The sequence below is a fragment of the Chiloscyllium punctatum genome, chromosome 15 (genome assembly GCF_047496795.1).
Source record: "Chiloscyllium punctatum isolate Juve2018m chromosome 15, sChiPun1.3, whole genome shotgun sequence".
Classification (NCBI taxonomy): Eukaryota; Metazoa; Chordata; class Chondrichthyes; order Orectolobiformes; family Hemiscylliidae; genus Chiloscyllium; species Chiloscyllium punctatum.
This window is the reverse complement of record NC_092753.1, coordinates 97,330,130-97,349,445: the sequence shown is the minus strand read 5'-3', so window position 1 is coordinate 97,349,445 and position 19,316 is coordinate 97,330,130. Positions and strand designations below refer to the sequence as shown.

The window sequence follows — 19,316 nt, the reverse complement described above, 5'->3', positions numbered from 1 at the left end:
GGGTTTGGGGGAGGCAGAGAGAGTGTGCCGGATGGGGGATATGGGGAGGACTGGGGTTTGCGGGATTATGGGGAGGACTGGGGTTTGCGGGATTATGGGGAGGAGTGGGGTTTGGGGGATATGGGAAGAGGGTGGGGATTGGGGGATATGGGGAGAGGGTGGGGGAGAGGGTGGGGATTGGGGGATATGGGGAGGAGTGGGGTTTGGGGGATACAGAAAGAGGATGGGGACTGGGGGATATGGGGAAAGGATGGGGAGTGGGGATATGGGGAGAGGGTGGGGACTGGGGATACGTGGAGAGGGTGGGGCCTGGGACATACGGGGAGAGGGTGGGGAGTGGGGATACAGGGAGGGGGTGGGGAGTGGGGGATATGGGGAGAGGGTGCAAAACGGGGGGGGGTATGGGGAGAAGGTGGGGATTGGGGGATACAGGGAGGGGGTGGAGGTTGGGGGATACGGGGAGAGGGTGGGGAGTGGGGGATACGGTGAGGGGGTGGCGACTGGGGGATACGGGGATAGGGTGGGGACTGGTAGATACGGGGAGAGGGTGCAAAATGGGGGTATGGGGAGAAGGTGGAGATTGGGGATACAGGGAGTGAGTGGGGATTGGGAGATACAGGGAGAGGGTGAGGAATGTGGAAGAGTGGGGTTTGGGGAATATGGGGAGAAGGTGGGGATTGGGGGATACAGGGAGGGGGTGGGGATTGGGGCATATGGGGAGAAGGACGGTCTGTGGGATTGTGGGCTGTGGGGGATGAAGCAATCAGGAGTGATTGAGAGAGAGGGAGAAATGTAGGTCAATTAATTAAAATTCAATCAGCTGACTGATTTGTCACATGAAGAAAAGTCAGTTAAAACCGGATTATAAATCCAAGTTAAATAGATTGTTTTATAGTTCTGCATTCAAAACCATGGTCCCGATGGTGACACTTGCTCGTCAATAGACAGTTAAAGGCGTTTAGTTTGTCTCTCAAGTAAACCAGCACATGTAGCCAGTGCGCACTTACCCCAGACGGTACCATCCTCCCACTCACCGTTATTAAACTTGCTCTGGTCTGGTAGTGAGTACCCACAGCTGGTCAGGTCTGGCTTCGCTTGGATGGACGCCTTCCACTGAGGTTCGGGGAGGTCCACAGCCAGCTCTTGGATGCTACTGGAATGTAGGAGCTGGGTGGTGGCGTAGGGGGTGGTCTGTGTGACCTGGCCCGGGCTGTTGAAGCTGGTTTTGGTGGTGACATCAATGCTACTGTAAATGGCGCTGTCTGACAGCATGGTACCTGACTTCTCCCCCTGACCTGCTGCTTCGGGGGAGAAGGGTGGGGTGGAAGTGAGAGACAGGAGAGAGAGAGAGAGAGGGGTGGGGGGCAGAAAGAAAGAGGGAGAGAAATGTATAGCTAGTCAATGATCTGTAGGGAAGACCACAAATAGCCGCACCTTCAACATGAAAAATAAATGTGTCATCCTGAGCTTCAGGACCCATGTAGAATTAGGTTACTTATAGTGTGGAAACAGGCCCTTCGGCCCAAGAAGTCTACACTGACCCTCTGAGGAGTAACCCATTCCCCTACACCTAACAGTATGGGCAATTTAGCATGGCTAATTCACCTAACCTGCACATTTTTGGACTGTGGGAGGAAACCCACACAGACATAGGGAGAATGTGCAAACTCCACACAGATAGTTTCCAGAGGCGGGAGTTGAACCCAGGTCTCTGGCGCTACGAGGCAGCAGTGCTAACCACTGTGCCACCCACTTTTAGATTAGATTCCCTACAGTGTGGAAACAGGCCCTTCAGCCCAACAAGTCCACACCAACCCTCCGAAGAGTAACCCACCCTGACCCATCTCCCTCTGACCAATGCGCCTACCACTATGGGCAATTTAACATGGCCAATACACCTGACCTGCACATCTTTGGATTGTGGGAGGAAACCCACGCAGACAAGGGGAGGATGTGCAAACTCCACACAGACAGTCGCCCGAGGCTGGAATTGAACCTAGGAGCCTGGTGCTGTGAGGCAGCAGTGCTGACCACTGTGTCACAGTGCTGCCATCATGCCCTGCTCTGCCATTCAATTGACCTTAGCTGATTGGACACTCTGTCTTCTGTGCTACTCCAAACAAAACCGACCCTGAAAGACGGTTTGTTTGTATATTCCTAAGTCTGGTTCCAGTGTCTTTTTAAGCTCACTAACCCATAAGGGAGCCTGTCACCTCTCACTATGTGAAATTATCTTTCAAATGGAATTTAAAACAGGTGGTGCTGACTCAGTTAGCTTGTGTTTTTGTTTCTCAATAATGGAATAATTTCAGTTTTGTTTATTTGTAGAGGCTTAAGACTTGCCTCAAACTGTGATCAGGTATTAACACCCATTTTAGGTTTAATATTTGCCCTGTATTTAAAAATATTTTAATTTACTCCATGCAAGATCTGAAATATAACAATCAGTTTATGGAAGTTAAAACATAATAACCCATATTTGGCAATATTTTAGAGTGACAGTACGATGGCTTTGAAAGGTATATGTTTTCCTTTTTTTATGAGAGGTTAAGACAGAGGTATAGAGCGATCTGCTCAAAGCCAATAAAGTAAACAGCTTGTGAGGCCTTGGGTTTTTTTTAAAAGTTGGAACAATAGAAGCAGCCTGAATGGGTGGAGTCAAGCTCCCACAGAACCAGAGTTTTCAGTTTTAACTTTCTGCAGCTGCTGGGGTCTTGAAGCTGGATGTGGAAGCTCGCATTCCTCTCTCTGTTACAGCTAAAAGCTGGGGGTTGTCTTCTTGCTGCAAGAAATGCATGTGAGGCAATCTATTTTAGAATGGTTGTGGTCCTAACACTGACCCCGCAGAATGCCACTAATCACCAGCTGCCACCCTGTTCAAGACCCCTTTATCCCCACTCTCTACCTTCTGCCAGTCAGCCAATCCTCTATCCATGTCAGTACCTTGCCCCTAACACCACAGGCTCTTCTTTAGCAGCTTCATGTGTGGCACCTTGTCCAAGGCCTTCTGGGCATCACATTTGGCTCAGTGGTTAGCACTGCTACCTCACAGCGCCAGTGTCCCAAGTTCAATTCCAGCCTTGGGTGACTGTCTGTGTGGAGTTTGCACATTCTACCATGTCTGTGTGGGTGTGCTCTGGTTTCCTCCCGCAGTCCAAAAATGTGCAGGTCAGGTGAATTGGCCATATTAAAGAGGTTCTTTAGATTAGCAAAGAGGTTCTTCTGCAGCTGTACAGGGCCCTGGTGAGACCACACCTGGAGTACTGTGTGAAGTTCTGGTCTCCAAATTTGAGGAAAGACATTCTGGCTATTGAAGGAGTGTAGCGTAGGTTCACGAGGTCAATTCCTGGAATGGCGGGATTACCTTACACTGGAACGACTGGGCTTGTATACCCCTGAGTTTAGAAGACTGAGAGGGGATATGATTGAGACATATAAGATTATTAAAGGATTGGACACTCTGGAGGCAGGAAACATGTTTCCGCTGCTGGGTGAGCGCCGAACCAGAGGACACAACTTAAAAACACGGGGTAAACCATTTAGGACAGAGATGAGGAAAAACTTCTTCACCCAGAGAGTGGTGGCTGTGTGGAATGCTCTGCCCCAGAGGGCAGTGGAGGCCCAGTCTCTGGATTCGTTTAAGAAAGAGTTGGATAGAGCTCTCAAGGATAGTGGAATCAAGGGCTATGGAGATAAGGCAGGAACAGGATACTGATTAAAGATGATCAGCCATGATCATATTGAATGGTGGTGCAGGCTCGAAGGGCAGAATGGCCTACTCCTGCACCTATTGTCTATTGTCTATTGTCTAAATTGTCCATAATATTAGGTACCTTAGTCAGTGGGAAATGGGTCTGGGTGGGTTACTTTTCAGAGGATTGGTGTGGATTTGTTGGGCTGAAGGGCCTGTTTCCACACTGTAGGGAATCTATCTATTCATACCCACGGGCTCTCCTTTCTCTAACTTGCTCTTTATCTCCTCAAAGAATTCCAACAGATTTATAGGTGTGCCCTCCCCTTGACGAAGCTGTGCTGGCTCTGCCCTGTTTTACCCTCCACTTCCAAGTCCTCCACAATCTCATCTCTACCCGTCCCTTAATTATTTAATTCACCTCAATCAGATCAAGTCTGATCTCGGGTATGGTATCCTGTGCTGCTTAGGCCCCATGCACAGCTAAGGTCATCGATTCACAGAACCATGTGGTACTGACGAGACCCTTCAGGCCGTCAATTTTGTATCACCAAAAATAAATCACTCCTGACACTAGTCCACTTTCCCACTCCTGCCGCAAAGATGCTGCACTGATCCTCACGAGAACTTGTACTTTCTTTGCCTTAGTAAGTAGTATTTTCCCATTTTGAATTCCCATGGGTTACCCCAAGGAGGAACCTCAGTTCTTCTGCATTTGGGACATCTCGATAAAGATGGCTGCCATGGAGAAGCAGCACAGATCCTCACTGGAGTGACTCACCTGCCCGATTGAAGTTCCCCATGCCTCCAAGGTCTCCAAGGTCAGAGGGTCCATTGCTGCTCCCGTTTATTGGCAGGCTGGTGGCTGGCCAGGAGTCAGCTAGCCATGGATAGCTCGTCTCTCCCGGATTCAACAGGCCCGGTCTGCTGCAATGTGAGCAACACAACATCAACAAAAAACATCACCTGACAGGTTAAACCATCCCCACCCCACAAAGACCCTGTTCAGTCTCTTGGAACTCAAAGACATTTCTGTCTCTTTGGGAATGTCAGTAGTGTGTTGTAAAACTGGGAGTGCCGCACCTTCATGGTCCACTCAGGCTGCAGTCTCAGACAGGCCGTAATTCAGAATGGGTCCAAAAAGACTGCCTGGCTCTTACACTGTACATTTCTTCCCTGCAACATTGATAAGAACATAAAGGACTAGGAGCAACTAAAGGCCATTCAGCCCCTCAAGCCTGCTCCACCATTGAATATGATCATGGCTGACTTCACCTCAACCTCAACTTCACTTTCCATTACCCTTCAACCCATTCCTGATTTAAAAACTGTCTGCTTCCTCATTAAAGTTACTCAATATCCCAGCATGCACCACACTCTTCGGATCCTCTTGTCGGAGGACTTTGGTAAATAGAAGTCACGATTCAGTGAGGAGTGAGGTAGTGATCATGGAATGAATGTGGAGTGAGGTAGGGAGTGGGATAGGGAGTAGGGAGTGGGGATTGGGGCAGTGAGTGAGGAGTGGGGAGTGGGGCAGGGAGTGGGATAGGGAGTAGGGAGTGGGGATTGGGGCAGTGAGTGAGGAGTGGGGAGTGGGGCAGGGAGTGGGAAGTGAGTGAGTGGGGCAGTGAGTTCTGCCCGGTCAGAGGGGCTGCCTTTCGGTTTGGATGTGATATTTGGAACGGGCGGTTCTCCCCAGCGTCTGGCCCTTGTCCCTACACTTGGTCACTCAAATCTGATTTCTATTTGTGGGATCTTGATTTGAACTTGTTGAAGACTGTGTTTGTTGCAAGACAATGAGGACCCCGCTATACTTCATCGGATACAAATTACTTTGGACCATCCTGTAATCATGGAAGGTGCTACGGCAATGTACATTCCTACTTCCTGCTTGGTGTTCCCATGTGCCTCAGTATTATGGTGGCTGCGAGGGGCTGGCATATACAACTTCCCCCCACCCCCAGGGAAACACAGTGGCAGGAGAAGAGAAATACTGGCAATGTGAAAAAATAAATAACTGGAAGAAAAGGAAGAAAGACTTGCATTTATATAGCATCAACCCCAGCCTCAGGTCAACCCAAAGTGCCATTTGAGTAAGAGTCGTATCGGTTTTGAAACATTAACTCTCTCCTGCCAGACCTGCTGAGCTCCTCCAGTGCTTTCTGTTTTATTTCTAAGGTCTGTACAGCCATCTGACCCTTTGTCGCTGGGGTCAGTGACAGCTGTGACCCTTCAGGACATCTCCGTGGGATCTTCCTGTCCACACCTGATCAAGTGTACCCCAGGACACTGTGGGAAGTTAGGGAGGAAATTGCGGGGCCCCGCAGAAATATTTGTATCATCGGCAATCACGTGCGAGGTGCCTGATGATTGTAGGGGGTGAGAGTGTTGGGCCTTTAAGAAAGGCTGGAAGGAGAAGCCTGGGAGCTAAAGACCATGGACTACTTTAGTTTGGGATTATGGTCAGCACAGACTGGTTGGACCGAAGGATCTATTTCCATGCTCTGTGACTCTATGACAGCCGATTTGGTTTAAGCCAATCCGTATCTTCCATTTCCAGACTATGGAGTTAGATGGTACGGTGGCTCAGTGGCTAGCACTGCAGTCTTACAGCATCAGGGTCCCGGGTTCAATCCCAGCCCGGGTAACTGTCTGTGTGGAGTTTGTACATTGTCCCCGTGTCTGTGCGGAGCCCCCTTTGGGTGCTCCGGTTTCCCCCCACAATCCAAAGACGTGCAGGTTCGGTGGATTAACCGTGCTAAATTGCCCATACTATTCGGGAATGTGCCTGCAGGTTAGGTGCACTAGTCAGGGGTAAACGTAGGGGAATGGGTCTGGGTGGGTTACTCTTCGGGAGGTTGGGGTGGACTTAGAACATACAGCACAGAACAGGCCCTTTGGCCCACAGTGTTGTAATGTAAAATATAATACTGGATTAGTGGTGCTGGAAGAGCACAGCAGTTCAGACAGCATCCAACGAGCAGCGAAATCCCTTGCCCGAAACGTCGATTTCGCTGCTCGTTGGATGCTGTCTGAACTGCTGTGCTCTTCCAGCACCACTAATCCAGTATTTGGTTTTCAGCATCTGCAGTCATTGTTTTTACCTTGTAAAATATAATAACCTAAGCACCCCTCAGCTCACTGCTATCCATGTGCATATCCAGCAGTTGCTTAAATGTAAAAACAATGACTGCAGATGCTGGAAACCAGATTCTGGATTCGTGGTGCTGGAAGAGCACAGCAGTTCAGGCAGCATCTAAGGAGCAGCAAAATCGACTGCACTAGAAACGTCGATTTTGATGCTCCTCAGATGCTGCCTGAACTGCTGTGCTCTTCCAGCACCACTAATCCAAAGTTGCTTAACTGTCCCTAATGACTCTGCTTCCACCACCACCACAGCTAGCAACGCACTCCATACATTCACAACTCCCTGAGTAACAACTCTCTCCCTTGTTGGGCCAAATGGCCTGTTTCCACCCTGTAGGGATTTTGTTCCATTCTGAGTATAGTTCAGGAACTCCTTGGGCCCCAATTTGATAGACTCCCTCCCCTCGCCCCGTGTTCCTCCCGCACTAGAAAGAGGCAACCCTGTGACACATTGAGAACAGCTCAGAACTCCGGCCAGTACATTAACGAACACCCACTCCTGAATGATCATTTACAGTCTGCATTTCTATTTGTCCTGCAACATAATACAATGCAAGTGGCTGCTTCAGTTAGATCAGGAGCTCTTAGGGTGAAAGGGTATAGGGGAGAAGTGGGAACAGGGGACTGAGTTGGATAATCAGCCAGGATCATATTGGATGGTGGAGCAGGATCAAAGGGCTGAATGGCCTCCTCCTGCTCCTGTGTTCTATGGTCTATGTTTTATTGGAGGGAAAATGCCTCACTCTGAGCTATGTAAGCTGACGCTAGGTAACATAACCAAAACGTTCATCACCCATAAAGGTTTTTAGAGAGAAGTGGAGAGTGTAGCAGAGGGGATTGCAGAGTTTGGAGCCCGGTCAATTGAAGGTGCATTCACCGACGGTGAAGCATTGGAGATGGGGAATGGGAAATCCAGCTGCTGTGGCTGGTAACAGTCAGCAGAGTGACAAAAGACAGCATTCCATCAGATCCTACAGCAATCCCTTCATCAATCTGAATCAACTGTCTTCACAAATGCACACAACCAATTTCCAACCAATTCATCATCTCTGAGCCATTTACTCTGTGATCGATTCAGTGTAATTGGGGATTCAAGGCAATTTGAAGGCGGCCAATAAGAAGTGTGAATCACTAGAATCATTGTTGACTAATACCTCATGAATACGGCTAACATCTCTGCAGTAAGTGAGCACGACATTTCAACAGAATTTCCTTCCTCACATATGACAGACATTAAACAGTTTGATGGGTTTTGTAAAATCCCTCCAAGGCTTCCTCAGACATGAACTGTTTTCTATTCTTCAAAGGAAACTCAATCCTTTTTAAACTTCTCTCAGATTCACAGCTAAAGCTTCTCAGCAAACAGGTTTCTGCAATGGCTCTGTCTCTCTCTCCCTGTGCGGGTGACCTGACAATGGGATATTCTAATGTGAGGTGTAACACTACATCAGGGCTTAAACCTTCAATAGTGCAGCCCTGTGTCTGTACGACTGACTGACTGACCCCTCAATAGTGCAGCCCTGTGTCTGTACGACTGACTGACTGACCCCTCAATAGTGCGGCCATGTCTCTGTGTGACTGACTGACTGACCACTCGATAGTGCGGCCCTGTGTCTGTGCAACTGACTGACTGACCACTCGATAGTGCAGCCCTGTGTCTGTACGACTGACTGACTGACCCCTCAATAGTGCAGCCCTGTGTCTGTACGACTGATTGACTGACCCCTCAATAGTGCCGTCCTGTGTCTGTACAACTGACTAACTGACCCCTCAATAGTGCAGCCCTGTGTCTGTACGACTGACTGACTGACCCCTCAATAGTGCAGCCCTGTGTCTGTACGACTGACTGACCCCTCAATAGTGCAGCCATGTCTCTGTGTGACTGACTGACTGACCCCTCGATAGTGCAGCCCTGTGTCTGTACGACTGACTGACTCACCCCTCAATAGTGCAGTCCTGTGTCTGTACGACTGACTGACCCCTCAATAGTGCGGCCATGTCTCTGTGTGACTGACTGACTGACCACTCAATAGTACGGCCCTGTCAATGTGTGACTGACTGATTGACCCCTCAATAGTGCGGCCCTGTCACTGTGTAACTGACTGACTGACCCCTCGATAGAGTGGACTTGTCTCTGTGTGACTGACTGACTGACTGACCCCTCAATAGTGCGGCCCTGTCACTGTGTGACTGACTGACTGACCCCTCGATAGTGCAACTCTGTCACTGGGTGACTGACTGACTGACCCCTCAATAGTGCAACTCTGTCACTGTGTGACTCACTGACTGACCCCTCGATAGTGCGACCCTGTCACTGTGTGATTGACTGACCCCTCGATAGTGCAACCCTGTCACTCTGTGACTGACTGACCCCTCGATAGAGTGCCTTGTCGCTGTGTGACTGACTGACTGACCCCTCGATAGAGCAGCCCTGTCACTGTGTGACTGACTGATGGACTGACCCCTCGATAGTAAGGCCCTGTCTCTGTGTGACTGACTGACTGACCCCTCAATAGTAATGCCCTGTCTCTGTGTGACTGACTGACCCCTCCATCGTGCAGTCTTGTCTCTGTGTGACTGACTGACCCCTCAATAGTGCGGCCCTGTCTATGTGTGACTGACTGACTGACCCCTCGATAGTGCGGCCCTGTCTCTGTGTGACTGACTGACTGACCCCTCGATAGAGCAGCCCTGTCTCTGTGTGACTGACTGACTGACCCTTTGATATTGCAGCACTGTCACTGTGTGACTGACTGACTGACTGACTGACCCCTCAATAGTGCAACTCTGTCTCTGTGTGACTGACTGACCCCTCGATAGTGCGGCCCTGTCACTGTGTGACTGACTGACTGACCCCTCGATAGTGCGGCCTTGTCACCGTGTGACTGACTGACTGACCCCTCAATAGTGCGGCCCTGTCACTGTGTGACTGACTGACTGACCCCTCAATAGTGCGGCCCTGTCACTGTGTGACTGACTGACTGACCCCTCGATAGTGCGGCCCTGTCACTGTGTGACTGACTGACCCCTCGATAGTGCGGCCCTGTCACTGTGTTACTGACTGACCCCTCGATAGTGCGGCCATGTCTCTGTGTGACTGACTGACCCCTCGATAGAGCAGCCCTGTCTCTGTGTGACTGACTGACTGACTCCTCGATATTGCAGCACTGTCACTGTGTGACTGACTGACCCCTCGATAGTGCAAACCTGTCACTGTGTGACTGACTGACTGACCCCTCGATAGTGCGGCCCTGCGTCTGTGTGACTGACTGACTGACCCCTTGATAGTGCGGCCACGTCACTGTGTGACTGATTGACTGACCCCTCGATAGTGCGGCCATGTCACTGTGTGACTGACTGACTGACCCCTCGATAGTGCAACTCTGTCACTCTGTGACTGACTGACTGACCCCTCGATAGTGCAACTCTGTCACTGTGTGATTGACTGATCCCTCGATAGTGCAACCCTGTCACTCTGTGACTGACTGACCCCTCGATAGTGCGGCCCTGTCACTGAGTGACTGACTGACCCCTCGATAGTGTGGCCCTGTCTCTGTATGACTAACTGTGCCCTCGATAGAGAGGGTCTGAAAGTCAGATGTAACAATGAAGGTCTTCGCTTCAATTTATCTTACCTTCCATTACTCATTATTCCTCCATCTACACGTTGGAAAGTTACTTTATTTTTCCAGCAGCATGTGAAAAGAAACAGAGAGAAAGAGATTGAGACTTAATTAAATAATTCTTCAGCGTGTCACGTCATCCACAAAAAACACAAATATTAAAACAATGTTAAGTCTTCCTTTGCATCAGTTATCTGTTTGAAATTAAGACCTCTGTCTGGAGTGTGCCTGTTAAAATGTAATCCATAATCTTTTTTACTTACAAGAAAATCTCATTTTAACTGCATGGAAATTATCACAGTCATTATTCTGTTCATTTTTGATTGTTGGTTAGAGTTCAGAAAAGATTTACAAGGATGTTGCCAGGGTTGGAGGATTTGAGCTGCAGGGAGAGGCTGAACAGGCTGGGGCTGTTTTCTCTGGAGCATCAGAGGCTGAGGAGTGACCTTATAGAGGTTTATAAAATCATGAGGGGCACGGATAGGGTAAATAGACAAGGTATTTTCCCTGAGGTGGGGGAGTCCAAAACTAGAGGCATAGCTTTAGGGTTGGAGGGGAAAGATATAAAAGTGATCTAAGGGGCAACTTTTCCATGTGTGGAATGAGCTGCCAGAGGATGTGGTGGAGGCTGGTACAATTACAGCATTTAAAAGGGATCTGGACGGGTATATGAACTGGAAGGGTTTAGAGGGATATGGGCCAAGTGCTAACAAATGGAACTAGATTCATTTTGGATATCTGGTCGGCATGGATGAGTTGGATAGAACGGTCTGTTTCCTTGCAGTATAACTCTGTGACTCTGTTATTCTAAGTCAAGAACCAACAGTATCTCTTGAGTACGTTCAGCTCCCACCTCAACAAGATGGTAAGGTGGGTGCTCATCCAGGAGTCTGTACCTCTGACAGTGCAGCACTCCCTGACTGAGAACCTGGCTTGTGCACTAAACTGACTGGAGCAGCACTCCAAAAGCTGACAGCGTTTTGATCAGGAGCTGGAGGAGCAGCACAAATACAGCCAGCACTGATGCATAAAATCTCACTACAGAACCCTGGAGGAGTAATACTGACCCTCTGCAGCGCTGCACTGAGGGCGTGCGGCCCAGTCAGAGGTGCCGTGGTTCAGGTGAAACCTGGAACTGTTGCCCCATCTGCTTCTATCTAGCAACTATTAATAAAACCCACGGTGCTTCTGGATGAAGAATGCGGCCTGTGTTCTGGACCAATATTTAAGAAACCAACTTCATGAAGATGAACTGGTGGTGATCACATTGTCACATCCAGCTGATGCATCCTACACATGACTAAACTTCACAAAGATCTCTTTGGCTATAAAACACTCTGGGACATCTTGAGGTCATGACGGGTGCTATGTAAATGCACCTCTGCTTGGTAAAACCTGTCAGTTTCACTAATGTCTTTTATGGAAGGAAACTGCTGCGCCTACCCATTTGGCCTACATGTGACTCCAGACCCACAACAATGTGGCTGGATCTTAACTACCCTCTGAAACACTATAGGGACGGGCAGTAAATGCTGGTTTTAGATTACTTACAGTGTGGAAACAGGCCCTTCGGCCCAATAAGTCCATGCCAAAGCACAACCCACCCAGACCCATTCCCCTACATTTATCCCTTCACCTAACACTACCAGCAATTTAGCATGGCCAATTCACCTAACCTGCACATCTTTGGACTGTGGGAGGAAACCAGAGCACCCGGAGAAAACCCACGCAGACACGGGGAGAATGTGCAAACTGAGGCGGGAATTGAACCCGGGTCTCTGGTGCTGTGAAGCAGCAGTGCTAACCACTGTGCCACCCATTGATTGAGCCAGTGAAACCAACATCCCTTGAACGAATTTTAAAAATCTAGTTTAAATCATTAGACGTTTTCCTTTGGATGCTTGCGCAACTAGTTGGGCCAGTCAGGACACAGTTTATCAGCGTGGTTGGTGATTTCAGTGTAATGACACAATACCAACACTAAAACTGGCCACATGCCAGCCTCTCTGTCTAATTTATACAGTACAATTAAACATCAGAAGAGGGAGCTATCCACAGATACTGTGACATGAAAGTGTTGTGCTGTCCTAAAGACAATTATGAAGGTACGGCTTGCAGAATGATGGCTGGAATTTCATTTTAAATCACATCGGTCCTCAACGTTCTTTTTATTTAAAAACGTCATTAAATTTTAACGGTTTCAGGGTTAAAAAAAATCTTCTGTGAAGAGATCTGATGAAAGGCCATTGACCTGAAAGGTTAACTCTGTTTCTCTCCACAGTGGCTGCCTGAACTGCAGATTCTTTCCTGTTCCTTATCTCAGTAACGTTTGGAGTGGTGTATTGTTAAACTGGATTTCCCACTCTGATTTCCGTCAGTAATTGGGTAGGCTTGAAGCTACAATCAGACCAGCAGGAGGCTGGAAGAACACAGCAAGCCTGGCAGCACTGGGAGGTGGACAAGTCACTGTTTCGGGTATTAACCCACCCCCCCAGTCCTGAGGAAGGGTTACACCTGAAACATTGACTTCTCCACCTCCTGATGCTGCCTGCCTTGCTGTGTTCTTCCAGCCTCCTGTTTGTCAACTTTGGATTCCAGTTATTTTGTCTCTTGAAGCTACAATTAGCCAGTATATTCAGTCTCAATGTCAGTGTTTATCGGCCAATGTAAACCTCCTGGTGGTGCAGTGGGTAGCATCGTTGCCTCTGAGCCAGAAGGTCTGGCTTCAAGACCCACACCGAGACGTGTTGAACATAGAATCTGCATTAACATGTCGGGGCAGTAGGGGGCACTCATGGGGGAAAAGAACAAGCTAAAGGTCAAATATGTTCCTGACGAGACAAAGAGTGGAACCAACATTGAGATGTCGAGGGACATAAAGGTTAGAATGTAGATTGATAAGGGGAAGCAGATACTGAGGGCTGTGTGAGGCATGCATTAAAGATTTGGAATTAATCAGAAAGTTTGCAGATGATGCCAAAATTGGTCAGGCAGTAAATAGTGAGGAGGGCAACAATAAAAGGTATGAATGGGGTGGGCAGAATAGTGACCATTGGAATTCAACCTGGAAAAGTGTGAGGTAATTGACTTGGTGAGAGTGAACAAGACAAGAAGCTAAACAGCCAATGACTGGAGCCTGGAAAATACCGAAGCTCAGTGGGACCTTGGTGTGTGTACGTACAGATCCCTGAAGGGAGCACAGCAGCTGAGTAAGGCCATGTGAGACACTTGCCTTTATTTAGGTAGAGGTGGGTACTGCAGATGCTGGAGATCAGAGTCCAAGATTAGAGTGGTGCTGGAAATGCACAGCAGGTCAGGCAGCATCTGAGGAGCAGATTCCTGATGAAGGCTTTTGCCCGTAATGTCGGTTTTCCTTCTCTTCAGATGCTGCCTGACCTGCTGTGCTTTTCCAGCACCACTCTATTCTTGAACTTGCCTTTATTAGCTGAGGCCCACAACAGGACAAGAGCAGAGAGTTTCCTCTGAAACTAGTTGGGCCATGTTTTGTGTGCAGTTCTGGTCACCACGTTATAGGAAGGAAAAGATTGAAGAGATGATGAGATTGACCAGGATGTTGGCTGTTTGGAAGGCTCTGAGCTATGGGGAAAGATTGGATAAGCTGGAGATGTTTTCCTCAAAGGAGTGCAGGTTGCAAGAGGTGTATAAGGTTATGGGAGATGCAGATAGGCGAGCGATTTTTGCATTAGTGGAGGGGTTAGTAACTAAGATGCCGAGGTAGAAGAGACAGAAAGTTTCAAGGAGAGCTGAGGAGAGACTGCTGTCATTCAGACAGTGCTGGGAGTCTGGAACTCACTGACTGAAAGGCTGATTGGAGTTGGGACAAACCTGTGAGACGTTTAAGCCAAATTTAGATTGTGTTGCCATAGCCTTCAGAGCTATGGACCAAAAGGTGAAAACTGGCATTGGTGGAGCCACGACCTCATTGACAGGGTGTAAGTTGGATGGGCTGAATGACTTCTTTCTGTGCTATAAATGTCAGCGCGTCATAACATGGACAAGAAAGGTTAATGGTCAGCCTGAAATTCCTTCCAATTGGCCTGATGGCAGCCAGTAAGAGTGAGGGAACTTCCTTCCACCTTGTGTCAGCACACCCCGTCCTTCTCCCTCGCATGGTCTTCCAACTTCATCTTAATCTGTGAGCTTCACCTGACTCACTCCATGAGTTCTGCATTATCATCACTCTCTCAGTAAAGACATTTCTCCCGAGTTCCCTCTTGGATTTAATATCTTGTATCCTCCCTTACCTCGAATAATCAAGAAGATGTAACAAACGACAATGACTGGGTAATGTTTAACCTCACTGTACAGGACCTGGTTCCTTGAAGCATTTATCTTGACCTCAAGATTCTTGTAAAGAATCATTTGCAGAAACATGAATGAATATTGAATATAAAATACAAGAATGTATATGAGGGGCTCATTCTGTTGAGGGATGTTAGTAGGGAGCAAAGGAATACATTCATTGACACAAACATAGTTATGACAGCACAGGGTTAGAAACAGATTAAAGCTCCCTCTCACTGTCCCCATCAAACCCTTGCAGAACAGGGACAGCACGGGGTTAGATACAGAGAAAATCTCTCCCTACACTGTCTGCATCAAACACTCCCAGGATAGGGACAGCACGGGGTTGGATACAGAATAAAGCTCCCTCTACACTGTCCCCCATCAAACACTCCCAGGACATTGAAAGTGTGGTGCTGGAAAAGCACAGCAGGTCTGGCAGCATCCTGATGAAGGGCTAATGCCTGAAATGTTGATTCTCCTGCTCCTCGGATGCTGCCTGACCTGCTGTGCTTTTCCAGCACCACACTCCCCACTCCCTCTACATTGTCCCCATCAAACATTCCCAGGAGAGGGACATCACGGGGTTAGATATACAGGAAACCTCTCTCTCTACATCTCAAACACCCCCACATCAATACTATCCTCTGTGCAGAGAGAAACATTTAAAAATGCCATGATATCATCTTGAAAATGGTTCTGTTTCAATAGAGGAAGAGATGCAGTTCCCATCTACCTCATCCTTTAATCACATTTAAAACTCATTCTGAAACGAGCAGTATGGCAATTTGTTATAGGTGACTACCAATTGCTATACAGAATCTAAACACTCAATGTTGCTGTTATTGCAAAAAATACACTATTAAGCACAAAGTACTGAACTAACTATTAAAACCAGTGAGAGATATTATTTTCAACTTTCAAATCAACTTGACTAACAGTGGTATGTATTTGTCATGTCCTGGTCAGCTTAGCTTGCAGCTCAAGAAGATCTGTGGTTTCATTTATTGAGCATCAGCTCAGACAGACTTGGGAAAGACATCAGATCCCCACAGGAGCTTGTGATTTAGTGCAATTATTTCAGAAAAAGATTCCAGCTTGTTTGCTGGTCCTGGAACCAGCTTCCTCACTTCTCAGAGCTGCATTTGTGTAAATCCAGGTGAACAGAATGAGAAAGGGGACATTCATTCCCTTGATAGAAGTGCAGATGCCGGAAATTTGAGTCAAGATTAGAGTGGTGCTGGGAAAGCACAGCAGGTCAGGCAGCATCCGAGAAGCAGGAAAAGCGACATTTTGGGTAAAGGCCCACCTTCCTGATGAACAGCTTTTGCCCAAAACATCGATTTTCCTGCTCCTCAGATGCTGCCTGACTTGCTGTACTTTTCTAGCACCACACTAATCTTGACTCATTCCCTTGAGCCTGTTCTGTCCATCAACAAGGTTCTGACTGATCTGTCTGCTATCTCCATTTATCGTCACCACTGCTGCTCATCCCTTGACAGCATTACCCAACAAAAAAAGTCCAAACAGCCTGAGTTTTGAACACTGCAGTTAGACTCCAGTAGTCAGGGCTGCTTGAAGGTATCAGAAAGTTTGGGGTTGCTATTACTCAGCTGGTGGAAATTGGGATCCCTAACTTCCCTCTCATTTATGGCTGTGATGTCTTGGTTCAGATTACTCCAAAACATAGGTAGCATTTCCCTTTGTGTGAGATGCACCTGAGTGGGCAAACAGAGCCTTAATTTAGTGTCTCATCAGCAGAACGATGCCTCACATGTTACTAAATCACCAAAACAGGCCATTTGCCCCAACAAATCCATACAGATGCTCATACTTTCCCACACTATCCTCTGTCTGTTTTCTCCCTCATCTCCTTCTTCATTTTTCTCCTCAAATATATCCACGTTATTCATCGCAACCATTCCCTGTGGTGTTGTGTCCTCTCCCGGTTTCTCCTGAATTCCTTGTGTCAAAAAAATATAGTAACATGGAAACCAGGAGTAGGCCATTTGGCCCTTCAAGCCTACTCCACTATTCAATACGACCATAGCTGATCATCCAACTCAGTCCCCTGTTCCTGTTTTTTCCCCCATACTCTTTGATCCCTTTAGCCCTTAGAACTGTATCTAACCCCATCTTGAAAAAGTTCAATTCTGGCCCCAACCATTCCCTGGATTTCCTACCTCTATTCACAGCACTTCCTCAGTCTTTCATAGTGGAAGAACCAGGCTCAAGGGGCCGAATGGCCTCCAGCTCAGTCACATTCGCCTCAGCTATGAATGTCACAAGGGCTGTAAGATATCTGTAAGATATATACACCTCCATTCTGAATGGTCTCCCTCCCCACTGTTGTGGGTCTGGATTGCCTCTCTCTCTCTCTCATGAGTCTTGAATTCCAAGACATCCTCTGACTCAGCCACTTACTATCCCCCTTTCCTTTCCCAGCTCACCACAGGACACCAGGTTCTTGCCTTGTCTGCCCCTTGCCCCACAAGCACAGGCAGACACTCTTACACTTTTTGGGGAGGGGCCAGGGGGCATAACCAACATTAAAAATCACACAACACCAAGTTATAGTCCAACAGGTTTAATTGGAAACACTAGCTTTCGTAGCGCTGCACCTTCATCAGGTGGTTGTGAAGGACACGATTGTAAGACACAGAATTTACAGCAAAAGTTTACCGTGTGATGTAACTGAAATTATACATTGAAAAAATACCTGGATTGTTTGTTAAGTCTTTCACCTGTTCGAATGACCATGGTAATTTCACTTCTTTAATACGAAATTCATATAATTTCTGTTACATCACACTGTAAACTTTTGCTGTAAATTCTGTGTCTTACATTTGTGTCCTTCACAACCACCTGATGAAGGAGCGTCGCTTTGAAAGCTAGTGTTTCCAATTAAACCTGTTGGACTATAACCTGGTGTTGTGATTTTTAACTTTGTCCACCCCAGTCCAACACCGGCATCTCCAAATCTTGAAACCCAACGGCAGAGAGCTTGACGTGGTTAAAGACAGAGCTTAACTGGGTGACAGAGTATCTGCTCCCACCCACATCCCCCCCACCTCCCCCCACCCCCCACCCCCAGCTCTCCCTGCCCCAGGTGACGGGATGGGTGGCGGACGGGGGAATGGGAGCATGCGAGGAAAACACAAGCCACTTGTTATCTCATTCCGTTGCGATGGCATGCAAGAGACGGACAAACGGACAGTACCTGCCGGGGTGAAGGTGAAAGACTGAACTGCAAGAAAAAACACAGAGAAGGCAGAGAAAAGATCGTGAGTCACAAAGAAAATTAAAGGAGCAACCACCCGGCAGGCGGGTACCCTGGGAGCTGGCATCCGGGCAATCTCCAATCATTAGCAAGTCACAGGGAAAAGAAAACAAGCTAATTGACAGCAATAAAGAGTTTGCTCTTTACAAAATGCCAGTGAAAGATTAGTTGGAAGACAGAAAGCAGGAAGAGGTGTTGGATGATAAATTCGGCCCAAGTTTGTGAGTACCTCAGTGAAGACAGGTTAGCTCAATGATTCAGAACATGGGCTCTCAACGCTGGCATTCCTCTCCAAATGCTTTACCCCCTTTTCTCAATCAGCTTAAAACTGCTGCCTCTGCAGAGGTTTACAAAGACTGACAACGCGCTATCGATAGCAAACATGGTCAGGATTACTAAAGCACAGCAAACCATCAAATACTCCATGCAGCATCTCCATATCATGGGCCCTTGCATTCTCCTGGCCCAGCCTACAGTGTGTATCAAGGACCCCAGCCTACAGTGTGTATCAAGGACCCCAGCCTACAGTGTGTATCAAGGGCCCCAACCTACAGTGTGTATCAAGGACCCCAGCCTACAGTGTGTATCAAGGACCCCAGCCTACAGTGTGTATCAAGGGCCCCAGCCTACAGTGTGTATCAAGGACCCCAGTACAAAGCAACAACAAGGATAGCACAGCCCAATAAAGTCATCAAAGCCTGTCCACTATCGACAAGGCACAAGTCAGGAGGACAAAGTTAAAAATCACACAACACCAGGTTACAGTCCAACAGGTTGTCTACCACCTGATGAAGGAGCAGCGCTCAGAAAGCTCGTGCTTCCAATTACACCTGTTGGACTATAACCTGGTGTTGTGTGATTTTTAACTTTGTACACCCCAGTCCAACACTGCATCTCCAAATCAAGTCAGGGGTGTGATGGAATACTCCCCATTTGCCTGGATGGGTGCAGCTCCAACAACACTCAATAAGATTGAGACTATCCAGGACAAAGCAGCTCAATGGATTCACAGCACATTCCCCACCTTCTGCATTTACTCCTGTCACTACAGATGCACAGTAGCAGTAGTGTGCAATATCTTCAAGATGCTCTGCATAATTCCCTGATGGTCCTGACACAGCACCTTCCAAAACCACAACCACTTCCAGCGAGAAGGACAAGCGCAGCGGATACAAGGGAACACCCCTATTGCAATTCACCATCTTGATTTGGAAATATCACAACATTCCTTCACTGTCCCTGGGTCAGAATCCTGGAATTCCCTCCCTAA

The 19,316-nt window shown here is 47.9% G+C and overlaps 1 protein-coding gene across 8 annotated transcripts in view; it reads right to left on the bottom strand.

Annotated features, from left to right (window-relative positions):
• Positions 1 to 19,316, bottom strand: part of robo2 (roundabout, axon guidance receptor, homolog 2 (Drosophila)) — a 1,634,458-nt gene that overhangs the window by 105,398 nt on the left and 1,509,744 nt on the right. For all 8 annotated transcript variants that reach the window (XM_072585780.1, XM_072585785.1, XM_072585784.1 and 5 more), the window contains 4 exons: positions 17,987 to 18,013; positions 10,474 to 10,516; positions 4,473 to 4,618; positions 1,035 to 1,301 (listed from right to left, as the gene is read on the bottom strand). In XM_072585780.1, the coding sequence (XP_072441881.1) occupies positions 1,035 to 1,301; positions 4,473 to 4,618; positions 10,474 to 10,516; positions 17,987 to 18,013 (483 nt within the window). The remainder of the gene's footprint in view (positions 1 to 1,034; positions 1,302 to 4,472; positions 4,619 to 10,473; positions 10,517 to 17,986; positions 18,014 to 19,316) is intronic.